Source organism: Strix aluco, chromosome 23 (genome assembly GCF_031877795.1).
Source record: "Strix aluco isolate bStrAlu1 chromosome 23, bStrAlu1.hap1, whole genome shotgun sequence".
In the NCBI taxonomy this organism is placed as follows: Eukaryota; Metazoa; Chordata; class Aves; order Strigiformes; family Strigidae; genus Strix; species Strix aluco.
The window spans coordinates 4,573,117-4,588,642 of NC_133953.1; the positions used below are offsets into that span (position 1 = coordinate 4,573,117).

A 15,526-nucleotide genomic window follows, 5' to 3' on the forward strand; every position below is an offset into this window, starting at 1 on the left:
CTCCAATAGCCTTTACTACATCTGTTCACTGAGAGAGGTTTTCTACTTCCCTGCACGCTTCAGCCCTGAATCTCCAACCCCTCTGCTGTGGGTGGTGTGTTATTAACCAAACTCACCATCAGGTTCCCAGTTGGCATCTCCTCTGCAGTACCTCCCCACTGGGCACAGTTTGCAGGCACTGGGGGCCAGTGCCCCCTCCAAGGTGTTCAGTGTCCCCTCGGGGCACGGCAGGGGGACAGTGGTCCGAGCTGGACAATAGTAACCTGCACATTGAGAGCTGAATGAGACACTGCTCAAAAAAGGAAGGAGAAAGAGGTGGGAACGCTGAGCTTGCTCTAACTACTGGCAAATACCCCACCCGCTGAGTGAACCACCACTACAGCTCAGCCCGAGTTGCGCGCAGGCATCCATCGTGCCTCTTCCCCTTCACGTGTTTGGGGTTTTGCTGCACACGCGTATCACAGAATCATCTCGGTTGGAAAAGACCTTGAAGATCCTCCAGTCCAACCATGAACCTCACACTGACCGTTCTCAACTCCACCAGATCCCTCAGCGCTGGGTCAACCCGACTCTTCAACCCCTCCAGGGATGGGGACTCCCCCCCTGCCCTGGGCAGCCCATTCCAACGCCCAACAGCCCCTTCTGCAAAGAAATCCTTCCTAAGAGCCAGTCTGACCCTGCCCTGGCACAGCTTGAGGCCATTCCCTCTTGTCCTGTCTCTTGTTACTTGGTTCAAGAGACTCATCCCCCCCTCTCTGCACCCTCCTTTCAGGGAGTTGTAGAGGGCGATGATGTATCACTCACCTCTGGGGCAGCTGAGGGGCTCCACAGTGGTGGTGTTGCTGCAGACCATACCGACCGGGCACGGGAGGCAGGCACTCGCCCCAGGCGCAGGGCTGAAGGTGCCAGGCTCACAGGGCACTTCTAGCCCAGTGCCCGCAGGGCAGTAGAAGCCACTGGGACACCTGTATCCGTGAGTCCCATCAGAAGGGCAGGGCACAGAGTTTCCTTCCAGGCAAACATATCTGTAGAGAGAGAATTCGGACCTGAAACAATGAGTTTGCAGCTCTGTTCAGAGGTAATAGATGGGGAGGCACTGATCAGGAACCAAGGGTCAGCACATTAAGAAACAACCCTTGAAAATGCAGTTTATTTCAGTTTTGCTAATGTGTTCTCTCCCTCATCTGTAATTTAGTGCCCACTTGAAAATCCTGGTAAAAGGCTTTTTTGCACTAAGCTGACTGGAAGGAAAAGCCTTTGAAAACTCGAGGTTTTTTTACTTGTAAGCACAGGGCCCATGTGTTCAGTTCAGGCTGTCTTTGCTTAGCCTCCTTTTATCCCCAGTATTCTTGTAGGCTTCTGCTTTAATGCCACTTAGTTCTACACTGACTCTTCCTTTTACCACTTCCCTCCCAACACCCTCCCAACAAGTAAAGATGAAGAAATATAAAAACTACTATGGTAAGAGCTAAGCAATAAGGAAATGTGAGGCATGGTCCCATCACATGGGGTAGGCAAGGATTCAAAGGATGTAGTTTCTGAAGAAGAAACAATCCCTAGTCCTTAAGTCAAATGACTGAGTGCAAAAGGAACAGCACTGAACAAAAGAACAGCAAAGCTGCACTTTTTTTGCCTGGAAGCAAGACCTATCTAGACTGAACAGCAGGCTGTGAGAAGTGATGGTTGCTACATGGTGGAGGTGTTGAGAAGCAGCCTGGGCAAAGCACAAATTGTACCTGTTGGAGAGCAAGAACTTCACACAGATTTTGGAAGTCAAGGGTCATTTATAATCATGTGATATTGATTATCACACAGCCCAGAAAATCCAGAAATACTGTTGCAGAGAGGCTATAGCATCTTACTAGAGTTAAAGGAGTTTTTGGGAAGGCTTAGCATTTGACTGAGATACGGCAAATCCCTCTTATTCCCAGGAAGTCTGTTTCTGTGGCTAATTATTTTCAGCCATTCCAAACGCAGCCCTTACTTGTATTCTGAGCTTAGGTTCAACTCCCAGCCAAATTTCATTGTGATTTTCTGCACTAGATTCAAGAGCCACCTGCTATCAGAAATCTTTCTCCACAAAATCTCGTTACACTACACTGAAATCGCCTCTAAGATTCTCTTTCACAGATAAAATAAACTGAGCTTCTGTAGCCTCTTGCTAGGAGGCATGCTCGTGAGATGGACAAATATTGCTAACGTCACTTTCTGCTTGCGTTATGCCGGCTGGAAATGCTACCTTGTCACCGGTTATTGCACCATCTTGTGGGAGAAGAGATAAAACACAGAAGGAAAAAAGGATACCCAGGTCAAATTCTCAGCAAGTGTGATTATGAGGCTAAATAAGGATTTGTAATGCACTAAACCTATGGTGAAAACAGCGTATAAGGCTGGGGCAGAATGTCAGGCAAACATAAATGGCTCTGAAACATCTACTGAGATCATCAAGTGGATGCTGTATAGCCCACTCAAAGAGCTAAAAATAAGGTCTGCAGTTTAATTAACCTTGAGTATAAAAATTAGTAACGAGGCATTTGTCAAGAGACGTCCAGGTCTGGTATCTTTTAGTTTGGACACACTATAACCCACAGCAATCCTGCCGGCCGTACTCGGCCGCTAACAAGCAGCTGTCTCACCGCACCCTGGGTTACAGAGCGACGTCTGGGCCAGGTCAGCCAGTCCTGCCCTGCTGCAGTACCGCCCGGCGGGGCAGGGCTGGCACTGCTCCTCCGCCTCCAGGCCCACGATGGCAGAGAAGGATCCAGGAGGACAGGGCATGGGGTACCCTGTACCCCGGGGACAGAAATGCCCCACAGGACAGATGTCATTACCAGGCAGACCGAGGCTGGAAGATTCCACCTGTATCAGAAAAATACAAAGGAGAGAAAAATGGTTATTGAAGGTTGTCTCTACAGAGACAGGTTCTGGAAAGGGCACACAGGAGCTGAGCCCTACAAGTTTGTTGCTACTGAAACTAAATGAAGACCACAGCTGGCATTAAAGGGGCACTGGCTGCCGAGGAGTGGCTGTCCTATCCCAGAAGATGACGTCTTCTGGAAGAGATATTAGACAGTACACTCCAGTGCCATCTATAGAAACTGAGATCTGGCCAGAATTTATTAGTAGGCAGCAACATATTCCAGCAGACATTAAGAGCAGCATGTCACTACACCTGAGGAGCTCTCAAGGGCAGCAGTGAAAGGCATGAGCAACCTCATACAGAGCAGTAATGCTTGGAAAATGATACACCAGACACTACAAGATTGTGGAGTCCTTGTTCCCAGGTCACTGGGTTCACTGTGCTGCTGCCTGGCACCCACTCACCCTGTGTTTAAAGGGGGCTGGGCTGATGGCTCCCTTGGCACAATGATAACCTGGATAGCAAAATCCAGAAGGCTGGGATAGACCTGGTGCTGAGCAATACATGCCTAAAATGAAGAGAAAAGCAATCTCAGTGTGAGGGTCTGCACAGGAGATCAGCGGAGGAGTCAGTAACATGAAGGGAGAAGTCCTATTTCCCTCAGCCTTCCCCCGTCTGCCCCCCAGGTGTCTTGTGCCAAGTCCCTCCTTACCTGCTGGGCAGGGCTCGCAGTCAGACTGGCTAATGGCACCAGTCCTGGGGCCAAAGGTACCCTTCGGACACGGGTGCTCTATACTGAAGTTGGTACCAGGCAGACAGAAGTACCCAGCAGGACACACCTCAGGTGTGTGTGCTCCAGAACCTACAATACAAAGAATAGCACCTTGCTCAGGAGATATTACAAGAGGTGACAGGCAACGTCGTTCTCTAGCAGCAGAGTCAGCCTTCCTCCCCTACTAGTTCAGCCGGGACATGGGATTCGTTGTGCACACTTCCAATTCAGTTGTTCAGATTCCTGCTGCAGTAATTGGAGAGAAACAACACTTTCAGAGGAACTGCACTCCAAGTGCAATTCATCTCATCCTAAGGCAGACATCTAAAATGAGAAAGATAAATTGCACCTCAGAAATGCCTCCTCCTCTTTGTTGACTACAGAGGGAGTGCAGAAAACTACCTCAGATAGTCTATAAAGGAGCTGTCTACAGTTTTATTAATCTCATCCAAGGAGTTCAATCACACCTGTGCAGCCACTTTTTTTTTTTTTTTTGGGTTGCACACATGAGCTGCCACACAGAGATATCTTTGTTACTTGTATTCTCCTGAGTATGGAGTTTCTTTCCCCAGATAGGAGAAAGATTGGGTTTCAGGCTACTTGTTCACCTACAACCTCATATTCTTTGAAATGTGTTTTCATTTCCATTCTTGGCAGAAACTGATGCACCTGCCTGTCCAGTCCAAACCATGTAGTACTGACTTAGTAGAACCTTAACAGAAGAAAGGAAGCTACAGCATTCAAAATCCCTTTTTGTTCCACTAGGTCTAACAGGAAGGCTCAGCCCTTAGTGACATGGAATCCCTTTGTATCACAACACACAGTCCTCTCAAGACTCCTCACTTCCATTAGGCTGTTCACAGAAGAGTCCTGCTGGGCAGAGGTGACAAAAGTCCTTCCTCTCCTGTGACTGATACGTCCCATTCACACAGGGTATAGGAAAAGCAGATCCCGTGGGGCAGTAAAAGCCTCGTGGACAGCGATAGGGAACGGGAGTCACTGAAGCCTGGCCAGGTGGGCAGTAGTAGCCTACAGAACATGGTCCTTCAGAAGTGGTTTTGCCCAGCCCTGCAACAGCAAAAATAAAGCCTTTCCTTTCCCTTTGCCAGATCAAAGACAATGGAAAGCCTTATCTCCTGAAATTATGATCTCCATTATATACCTGTAACAAGTGTCAGAAAGTACCTGTTCACTGAAGCTCAGCCTCAGACAAAGAACATCCTACCACACAGGAAAGTCAGTTTTGAATTATATGCCTGGGGGAAACATAGGCTTCCAATTAAAACACTCGACTGTGATTCTGAGGCTCTCAGTTGTAGTTCCAGCTCTGCTAGAAACTCATGTTATCTCAGTCATTTCCTCCCTTTTACTTCAGTCTCACGGTAGGCGATGGGTGAATCTGTCACTGTCAGTGTGACCGCAAATATTTCAGTGTTGGGGGTAGCAAATAAACATCTTGTATAGACAGATGGTGAGAACCTCCGAGAAGGAGCAGCTGTCTCAGAGCAGAGACCCTGGCTGCTTGCCAGTACCAAACACCTGTTTGCCAGGATATTTTGTTTCCCTGAGAGGCCAAAGACATATAAGACTTCTCGAAGAGGTGGCTGAGCCAGGGCAGAAAGAAACAAGAAATGTTATGGGTGACCTGAGACTGGTATTGAGAACCCAAGAGGAGTTCTGGGAGACAAATGATTCAGGGCATTTATACTTATTGTACATCCTGCAGAAACTGTTGCTAACCAAAGATGATGTGTGGCACTTATTGAGTTTGTTCTTCCTGTGTCTGCTAAGGACAAGCTTGTAAGAAATAAAGCTGTAGTGGGTGTCTATCTTGACTCAAATTGCATAACCCCCCAGTTCCCAAAGACACCAGCAGAGACTCACCACTGCAGAAGTATCCAGCTGGGCAGAGCTGACAGTCTGTTGACTGCCATTTTCCACTGTCAGAGTTGAAGCTTCCAGGGCTGCACGGGATTGGGGATTCAGAGCCTTCAGGACAGTAGAAACCAGGGGGGCAGCGCTTATGATCTGGCTGTGTGGATCCAAGATCACAGAAATACCCCGCATAACATGTTCCTGCAAGAAAGAAAAGCTTCAGCATTAGGTCGAAGCAATCAGAAAACATAAAAAAAATCCAAACTGGGAGACAAAGAAGATGTTAGATGCACACAATACGCACCAGAAACACTGGCTTGGCCTTCTCCTTGGCAGAACTTCCCCCCAGGGCAGGGCAGACAGGCGTTATGGTAACCCATCCCAGACTGAGGTAAAATCGTGCCAGTGGGACATAGCTCTGGCTTGCTGCTACCTGGTGGGCAGTAATGGCCTGCTGGGCAAACACTGCCTGCCTCATCATTAACAGGATTGGGTATACGTGCCTTTGAAGTGCAGTAATACCCAGGCAAACAAGGACCGCTTGGGGACGAGAGTCCTAAAGAAAATGAGCGTAAAGTCAAATAAGCCGGTAGCATTACATAAATCACAGCTTCCGGACTAAACAAACCAGACAAGCCTTGTCATCACAATGATTTCAGTCTACTGGCCTGTGACTAGCTGTTACTTAAAAGCTCGATCTGCAGTCTCCAGTCTCCATATTTACATACACAACCAGATAACTAAAGGCCTAAACCACCTTCTAGATCACCTTTACAGAAGGGGCTGATTGGTACCAGTCTTTCCACTAAGAGACAGCCAAGAACGAATGAGGCCCAGAACCTGAGATGCTTCGCTTCTGGTTTCATAATCTTTGCTGAAAAACCCCATGTGAATCTGCCTCTTTAATTAAACTTACAAAAGAGAGTTTGTAAAAATCTTTTAAATAATCACAAAGAATCTCTACTCAAGAGGTCCCAGAAATCACTACCAACGCTACTTAAAAGTCATATGAACTGCATCCAGAACCCCCACTGGTGGAACTTTTTTACTCTCTAGATACAAAACAGCCCAGGATTTTATTTAATCCACACGTGATTCCTACCTGCACCGGCACAAAACATGCCTCCAGGACAAGGCTTGCATTGCCTGGGATTTCCCAGCCCAGTCTGGTTGCTGTAGGTGCCCTCTGGGCACGGGTACTGATCGGCAGCCTTTGTTCCTGATGGGCAGTAATATCCCGCTGGACATTCTATTGGTTTGACCACGCCATGTGAGAAGTTTTCTTGGAGATCACCTGGGTGATTTTTTAGGGCACAGAACCTACAAAAAAAACCCCAAGTCTTGCCTCAGCCCATGCTCTCCCTCTGTTCTGCCAGAGACTAAGAAACTTTTACTCCACAACAGTGACAGCCTAAGACTACACAATAAAAAGAAAGGAAATTACTTGAAAGGAAACAAATGGAGAGCCAAGATACCACCTGTCAGGACCACTGTGTCCATCCCAGCAGACAGACCTACCAGGACAGATTTTCTACATACATGGGTTTTGGTACAGACACAATAAAGGGAAAGATAATATGAAAACAGAAACAAGAAAACCAGCCTCGTATATCAGATACTACACACAGAACAGCATAAGGCAGAGGGAAATACACACACTAATTCCTAAGGAAAGCATCAAGAGGAAGGAATGAATCCATTTCACTTACATTCCTGCTGGGCATGTTTCACACTGGCTTTTACCAGCCTGGTCCTGATATTTTCCAGAGGGGCAGGGTATGGGCTCTGGGCTGCCAGTGGGGCAATAGTGACCCACAGGACACAAATAGTCTAGGAGCAAAAAAAGAAATACACTTCTAACGTCACTGCTCTGCTGATGTCCTGAACAGCTGTACGGTGCCATTAGAGGAAGCATCACCACAAACCTAGAACTGGAAGATTTAATAAGATAAAAGCTTTATAAAGGACAAAAACCCCCCTGGTTTTGTTAAAAGCATTGCTAACCACAGATTGGAGCAGTGGAGGCCCATGCAGAGCACTCTGAACGCCAGCGTCAGGTCTCACTGAGCCAGGCTTTTAACCGACCAGCCATGCAGATTGCCCTTCGCAGCCTGCAGAAAGCTGACAGGGCTGCAGCCTCTCTGCACTGTCCGTGGCTCCTTTTCACAGTAGCCACCTGTGTGTTTCTAACACATCAGGGTTTCATTTACGCTTATTCCTACATCACCTTTATGAAAGGGAGACTAGACAATTGAGTACTAGCTCTTCATAGCAAAGGTGAAAACACCACAAGGAATAAACTCTTCTTGGGAGATTTTTCCAGCTTGTTTTTTGCCTTTGTAAGATCCCTTATTTTTTCTACTATATTTACACACAATTTTTGGAAAACATTTTTTAATGTAGCCATTTCTAAACATAACTTGAAACTGTAAGTGAAGTCAGATTTTAAGATCTTGCCACTGCAACTCCTGTAAGTAAAGAATGACCCCAAAGATTTCCTACCTGAATGTTGGCCTGACACAGAGCCCTCTGGGCAAAACCATCCTTCTTTACACAAGCCCTCTGGGGACCTCTGACCATGCTGAGAGCAGAACCACCCTGGGAAGCAGGCCTGGCAATCCTGTGCTGACTGGCCACCACGATGAGCCAAAAAGGAGCCTGAAAATAAAAATCCACCAAAAGCACATTCTGACATCATCCTAGACCCTGCTGGAAGTGGCTACAGAGAGAAGCACAAACTGCTCAGGCAGTAACTTTCTAGCTACACTAACCCCGGCTACCTCTTGCAGAAGATGCCAAAAGGATGCTGGTTGGAAGAAATTCAAAGGGAACACAGTCCCCAGCACTCCCGATGGAGGGTAGGTGACAGTCTTCCTGTAAGAGGGGTCTGTGAGAGGTGGGTGCTGAGTGCTGGCTGAGGTGAATTCCTAATTCATTTCTGGTCTGGACTGAGCAGTACAATCACTTGCTTAATGTAACTCCAGATTTAACCCAGCAAAGAAATAAGCATTCCACAGTCTCCCTCATTCAACTTAATCCTTTGTCTCATTAACAGTGATGTTAAAGGACAGTGCAGGGAGAGTGGCAGAGGCTCCTGTACGTGCTCAGCTGTGCAACATCTCCTTCAGGAGGGCTCAGCAAAGAGTGTCCCCCCACAGCTGTACAGCAGCATGTAGGCTACAGACTGAGGCTCCAGGGGCAGTTTTTCAATTACTGTCTGAATGCACATTTAGGACTGATGTTTCCAATACAACAACACTGGATTAGAGGCTAAGCTTTCGTACGGACAGCAGCTGTCCTTTGGGGAACATCAAGGCACACTTCAGCACAAAGTGACAAGGGGCTGCAGAACAATGGCACACACTGAGACAAGCTCAGCAGCTCACTGGGAAGAGAAATGACAGTGTGCAGCAGCTGCCAAACCTACCTGGGGGACACGGAGATGGAGAAGATCTCCCTGCAGGACAAAAGTGGCCTCGAGGACAAATGTTCCCCACTGCTCCATCCATGGGGTTTGGGAGCGTGGAGCCCCCCGTGCAGTAGAAGCCAGCCTCGCAGGGACCCGACGGAGCTGCCAGCTCTGCAGTTGCACAGTACGAACCTGATGCAGGGGGCAGAGGCAAGGCTGTCATTTAAGAGACACCAGAACCAGCCACAGCACAAGACTGGGATTGCCTACTGATCTTGGCAAAAGAGAAAATCCCCAAATGCACAAAATCCCCAACCCAAAATAACTTGTGCAGGAAGAAAGATTCTTGTCCTACCTGGAGGGCAGGGAAGAGGAAGAAATGAACCAGCAGGACAAAAGGTTCCTGCCTGGCACAACCCAACAGATCCAGAAGCTGGAGCTGCCATGCCTGCTAATAGAAAAGACACAGACTGAGTTGAAACATAAGAACTGCAAGCACTCTGTCTTACCTAAAGAACTCATGAAGATCAGAAATAGAGCACTGAATTAAGGAAAAGGAAAAAGGGAAAGTAAGCTGTCCTGGACCTGGCTGGATCTTTTGGGTGACTCTGTAATACCACCTGCTCAATAATAATCATCATCACGCTTTATTGTTCCCCTTCATACCAGAGTAATTTCCAGGAAACATGGGTTTGCTTGACGTGGATCCAGGTGGACAAAACCATCCAGGCATGCACAGTCCATCTGGTCTTGCTAGGCCTGGCTTAGAACAGACCCTTCCAGGAGGGCACAGCTGGCACTTGGAAGCATCCCAGATATTTAAAGCTTCACTGTAGGTTCCAGGGGGACAAGGATACTGTGTGGCAAATTCTGTATTCCGGGGGCAATAGTGACCTAGGAAAGAAAAGACAAACTTCATAAAGGTTAAGACACACTGATAATAGCCTAGGAAGAATCCCCAGCCTGCACACATAGCATTCTCTTCATCTCTTTCTGTGAAGGACTGAGCCCAAGCTATGATGGTGGGCCCATCCTGATATTTATCACTACTCTGTGACAGCTACGTCACACTGGCTGCATAAAACAAAGCTGGTTAGGGCTGAGGATTAGCAATAGTTTTAGTAGCATGTAGTTTTTAATGAAAGGGTCTCAAAGTGTGTGATAAAGGTCTACTGTTGAAACTGTTTCATTTACCATTTTCCACATTCAGACAGGAACTGAATCCCAAAGAGCTTAAGTGCTTTGACCAAGGTCATTGATCTGTCCAGTGGAAGAGACTTGTGCCTCATGCAACCCAGTCCAATGACAAATCTACTCCAAATAGCTGTAGGGGCCTCTGCTAATCCCTTAAATAAACTTTCCCAGAATGAGTGGGTAGGTGCAATCAGACCCACCTGCAGGGCAGTCAGTGTAGTTTGAGGAAGCTGAGGTGCAGTAGAAGCCCTCTGGGCATGCCAAGCACTGTGTCATACTCCAGGATGGGCTGTAACTCCCTGCAGGACACGGCTGGGCGCTGCTGCTCCCCACCACACAGTAATGTCCAGGTGGACATGGCCCTCCACTGACTGTTGTCTGAAGAAAAACACCATAGTTAGAGTCTACAAACTCAAAGGGTGGCCTTGTAAAAAGATCTATGTCAGATTCTAATGGTGAAGAGAATTAGGCATGTAGTACAAAATGCTGTGCTCACGCCTCAGTGTTTAAGGCTGCACACCTATCCTTTGCCAAAATAAGGGATCAGAAATCTGCCCATAACAAATCCCACTGGAAGATGGCACCACCCTTTCTTCATTAGTAGTCTGTAGAGAGCTGTGGCATAAAACCAGTGTCTTATCACCTTTAGAAATTCTTATTGCATTTTGCCTAGGAGGAGGGTTGACAGATGCAGCATTCTAGTCAAACTCATGCATTCCTAAACTCTAATTTTAATCTGATATGGCATCCCACTCTGCTTTGCACATCAATATACAAAGACAGAACTATTTTTGGTCAGATTTTATATGTAAAAGCCGAAAGAAGGCCAGGTGTATTTTGCTATCTCTTGCCCCTTTCACTATCAACAAACCAGATGTACCTAATACAGATGATAATGCAGCAAGGGAGAGTTCAACCTGGTGCAAAAGAACTAAGGTGACCTTACGTCAGATATGACATTTTACACTATTTACACCACAAGCACAACTTACCCTGGGAGGTTTAGGAGAAATGGCTCCTCCACTACAGTAGAATCCAGCCTCACATAATCCAGTCGGAGACAAAAGTCCAGCCCCATTGCAGAAATATCCTGGAATTAAGAGGGACCACAAAAGGACCATAATGATATTAGTCACACAAGGTGGACGACAGCAAATACGTAATGAGGAAATAATCACTGAAGCATCATGTTTGATGTTACCCACATCTATTCTCCTGGAGATGCTTTCACTGAGAATAGCTGCAAGCACAGAGCTTACGTGCCTGAACAGACAGCCCTCCTCATATCATCTCTAAGTACGAAAGCATCTAGAGAAAAGGTGGGAAGGGCAGCTCACAGCTCTGAAGTTCACACCTCACTGTGAGTATCCTCTTATGTGGAAGAGTGGCAGATTTAGTCTCTCTATGCTCTGCTTAACATCTGTCTCCAAGAAAGCAGTTGTTCATGATTGCCTGCTCTAGAACCAGAGAGTTCCTTAGGAGCCTTAGAAATGCTGACGGCTGGCTAGAATCTCATTAATTTTTCTTTCAGTACTGTACCTGCATCACACAGGAGACAGTCCTCAACCCCAGTATTCCCAGTTGAGTTGCTGTAATGACCAGGAGGACATGGCTGTGGGAAGGCAGAGCCAGCAGAACAGTAAGTTCCCTTCGGGCACGTGTTCCCCAGAAGACCATCTGTAGGTGTTGGAGTAGAAACACCCCCCCTGCAGTAGAACCCAGCCAAACAGGGTCCTGTGACATGCGACTGCCCCGCAAGTGCACAGTAGTGCCCTGAGAAAGCAACACAATGCCATTAGTACTGGGAGAAAGAAGCAGAAAGCTACTTCAGAGAACAAGCTACATACTTAGACAATTCATCCACTCAACCACAGAAGCTCAAGACCATTCAACACACATTTTCATACACTCTCCTGTCACCATCCTGAGATACGCTTATTTACTGTTTACCTGGGTCACAGGGGGTGCAGTGAGACATCAGGCTGCTTCCAGTCTGTGGGTTGTAAGTCCCCTTTGGACATGGGAACTGAGTTGCAGAAGCAGTACCAGTAGGGCAGTAGTGGCCAGCTGAACATTCATTCTCCGAAAAGGAAGAGGAATTTTTGGGGCAGAAGAACCTGGTCCAAAGAGAGATTTAAAAAAAGGAAGGAAAAAAAAAAAAAGACATTTTCTAGCAATATTCTATCCACTTAATGATGGGACTAGCTAGTCTAACGTGGCTGTTGCACTGTGCTGTACTGACCACAAGAGACCTGCTTATACATATTACTACATTTTAGTTGTTTCCTCCTATGCCAAATTGATAGCATAATTGCAAAAGCCACAGAGACATAATTTTCTTATCTTGAGTCATAACATATCCAGGCTGTGATTCATCAACTTGTAAAAGTTAATCAAGGTCAAATCCAGTCAGTAATTGGAGATGAATCCCCCAAGGAAAAGCCAGACTCAGCATCAGGTGAATATACAAGAACTTCTTCCCCTTCAACAGGCCTCTGCCAGCCTGTTACCAAAGGAAACATCTATTACTTCAGACATGAAAAAAGTTTACAGTGTCAATGGTTTCCTTGCTCAGAATAGTCTTCTGATCTAAATTCCCTTCCAGTGTAGTTGTACCTGGGTTTTAGACTTTGCCTGGTCCCATAAATCAACTATACAGTGTTGCTAAACAAATCTCAATAGGTGCTCTGTCACAGAGACAAGTGCTCTTCAGTGGTAAAATAAGTAATCTTCCCTCCACGTGCTGCTCCATGATGACTGGATAAACAATTATTTCCAGTAGTCCCTCACTGATACCTACAATGCTAAGCTCACTGTCTCACTCTTACCCTTCAGGACAGGGCAGGCAGCTGGTTTGCCTTTGTGAAGGGCTATAGGACCCTGCCGGACAAGCAGTTGGAAGAGCTGTGCCCTTGGGACAGAAATACCCTGGAAAAGAGCAAACAGATCAGAATCGCAGTTTTTGAAAATCAAAAGCAAACCTGGCATTGAAAAGGGACCCTAACTCACCCAGGGGACAGGGCTGTGGCTTCTTGCCAGGGACGCAGTAGTCGCCCTCTGGGCAAGCATGGCACTTCTCTCCACGGATATGGGGCGTGTAGGAGCCGGGGGGGCACGGCGCTGGACTCCTGGATCCAAGAGGACAAAAGTGACCGACTGGACACGGAGCTCCTGACAGGCCATCAGTGGGCATCGGGGTCTGGGCCCTAGCAACACAGTAGTACCTGCAGCCGTGAATACAGGAACATCGTCTCTTTATTTCAAGAGGGTAAAGAAGACCCCTTGTAGAGCACCTCTCCTTACACAGAGCACATAAATGCATTTGCTCTTCTACTTACCCTGCACTGCAGTGCCCAGAGGGGGCCCTCTGGCCAGAGCTATTGCAATAATATCCCCCAGGGCAAGGCTGGCATTCCTGCAAACTCCCACTGCCTTCACTGCCAGACCATGTGCCAGGAGGGCACTGCAATGGAAGCGGGGCACCTGGCAAAATCAATTGCACCAAAGTGAGGAAACGCCACCTCTATGAATTAAGAAAAATTATGCAAAGCACCCTACCTTCAGGACAGTAATGACCAGGAGGACAAGGAAGTCCTGATTCTCCATCTTGGGGCTTTCTCACTCGGGCACCACTTTTGCACCAAAATCCCTCAGCACAGTCTCCTAGAAAACAGAGTATCATATACAAAATACATAAATGTATTAAAATAATATGCACATAAATGCAAATTTCAGACTACAGACTGAAATACAGTCATTTTCCATGCCATCATGCAGAGCCACTGCCAGTCTACAAATTAGTGATCATCAAGGAGAGGAGCTGCTTGTAACTGTAAGGAGGGCAGAACTGGTAGCAGCTGCCAGACTGACAGTTCCTAGATAAGGAAGCACCTTACTTAGCTCAGACTAAGCCTTGCCTGCATATTTCACCAAGTACTTCAGCATTTCTCTTTAGGCACATACTCAACACATCCTTAAGCAAAGCCTGAAGCATTAAGGATTTTAATAAAGTGCTTTGCTGAATTAGGGCCTTTACATACACAGAACAAGGAGCAACGCAAAAAAAAAAAATCATCGGTGCTGCTGTGAAAAAAAAATCTTGAAAAAAAAAATGTGGAGAGATGCCATTGCTGGGTATTTTGCCCTCTTTCTCTGCTAAGCTGAATCACATGTGCATCAATTACGTCAAAGGATTAGTTCCTCGGGAACTAAGCTGAAAAAACAAACTAATTCTCAAAAGAATGCCAGACAGGTTTAACACTGGAAAACTCCCCACTGGATTATTTGAGGAGGTATCATACATAGAATTCTAGTTTCTGCAGCCCTCCTCTCCCTTCTCGCTTAGAAAAAAGAATCTTTTTCTTTCTCAGAAAGTTCTTGACAAGTAAAATGGTACGGTTCACCTTAGCTGAGATCAGAACCCGAGAGTCCTAACTCCAGTTCCTGGCACTAACCGTCAGTCACTGACATGACTCTCCAGCAGCAGCAAACATGCTCAGAATAATAGCAACATACCTGTTGGGGCAGCAAGTCCAGAGAATTCACAGTATTTTCCTGGTGGGCATCTTTGACATTCCTTGATAGTTTTCAGTTTTTGCCTTGGTCCAAAGGTTCCTGCAGGGCAGCTGTACTGAGTGCTCCTGTTCGTCCCTGGTGGACAGTAAAAGCCTTGTGGGCACGGGTAAAGGGTAAAATCGATCACTGGCCCTTGCTGGCTGTCACAGTAATAGCCTGCAGTGAAAACGGAGGAAAGAAAGCTAAATTAGTCACCGAGAGATACTATTGAGGGGCTGCTCATTAGAAAAGAACAGGTTCTCCCAAGCATACAAAGCGCCTCACTGGCCACTGGAAAAATAGACCGACTTTAAATTCCTTACACTGCTGACCTTAAATTACAATTGATCTGAATCACACTGCTGCTGGGACAAATGCACATCAAGGCTTTCCGTGTGCTGCACTATTTCAAAGGAAATTTACCACCCAGTGATCCCCAGAACACAGGACAAAACTTACAGGTGGCACAGAAAAACAGGGACATAGCACTGATCTTTGTTTCCTTTCAGTTACTGAAACCCTTCACGCATTGTTTTCCCACTGAAAGTCAGAGCTGTCCCTTGCCAATATTTTAATTGTTCAGAATACACAAACGTTATCAGTTCTGCTTTCACATGAGCATTACTTTAATCTCTAAATGGCCTTTTCACACAGAACCAGAATTTATTCTTCTCCAGTCAGGATAAGGAAACCACCAAGGTAGGCAGCAAGTCTCTAAATTTTCATCCATAGGAAGGCTCAAGAGTCAAAAAGAAGCAGGCATTTCTTGTGTGAGACATGCACTGAATAACATTTAGATACTATGAACAACATCACTCCTATTTTCTGGATGCCTCTCCAGTCTGCAGCACCTCTCTGACTC

The 15,526-nt window shown here is 46.6% G+C and overlaps 1 protein-coding gene across 1 annotated transcript in view; it reads right to left on the bottom strand.

Moving 5' to 3' along the window:
• LOC141933892 (uncharacterized) overlaps positions 1-15,526 on the bottom strand; it is a 98,741-nt gene that overhangs the window by 76,457 nt on the left and 6,758 nt on the right. Inside the window, exons 12-33 of the mRNA XM_074848991.1 lie at positions 14,626-14,841; positions 13,669-13,773; positions 13,449-13,593; positions 13,120-13,334; positions 12,939-13,038; positions 12,061-12,227; positions 11,650-11,883; positions 11,103-11,200; positions 10,311-10,488; positions 9,583-9,810; positions 9,272-9,367; positions 8,935-9,108; positions 8,010-8,165; positions 7,217-7,337; positions 6,610-6,827; positions 5,812-6,063; positions 5,517-5,708; positions 3,573-3,722; positions 3,325-3,428; positions 2,642-2,859; positions 805-1,025; positions 117-263 (exon numbers count right to left, since the gene is read on the bottom strand). Coding sequence (XP_074705092.1) covers positions 117-263; positions 805-1,025; positions 2,642-2,859; positions 3,325-3,428; positions 3,573-3,722; positions 5,517-5,708; positions 5,812-6,063; positions 6,610-6,827; positions 7,217-7,337; positions 8,010-8,165; positions 8,935-9,108; positions 9,272-9,367; positions 9,583-9,810; positions 10,311-10,488; positions 11,103-11,200; positions 11,650-11,883; positions 12,061-12,227; positions 12,939-13,038; positions 13,120-13,334; positions 13,449-13,593; positions 13,669-13,773; positions 14,626-14,841 — 3,735 coding nt within the window. The remainder of the gene's footprint in view (positions 1-116; positions 264-804; positions 1,026-2,641; positions 2,860-3,324; positions 3,429-3,572; positions 3,723-5,516; positions 5,709-5,811; positions 6,064-6,609; positions 6,828-7,216; positions 7,338-8,009; positions 8,166-8,934; positions 9,109-9,271; positions 9,368-9,582; positions 9,811-10,310; positions 10,489-11,102; positions 11,201-11,649; positions 11,884-12,060; positions 12,228-12,938; positions 13,039-13,119; positions 13,335-13,448; positions 13,594-13,668; positions 13,774-14,625; positions 14,842-15,526) is intronic.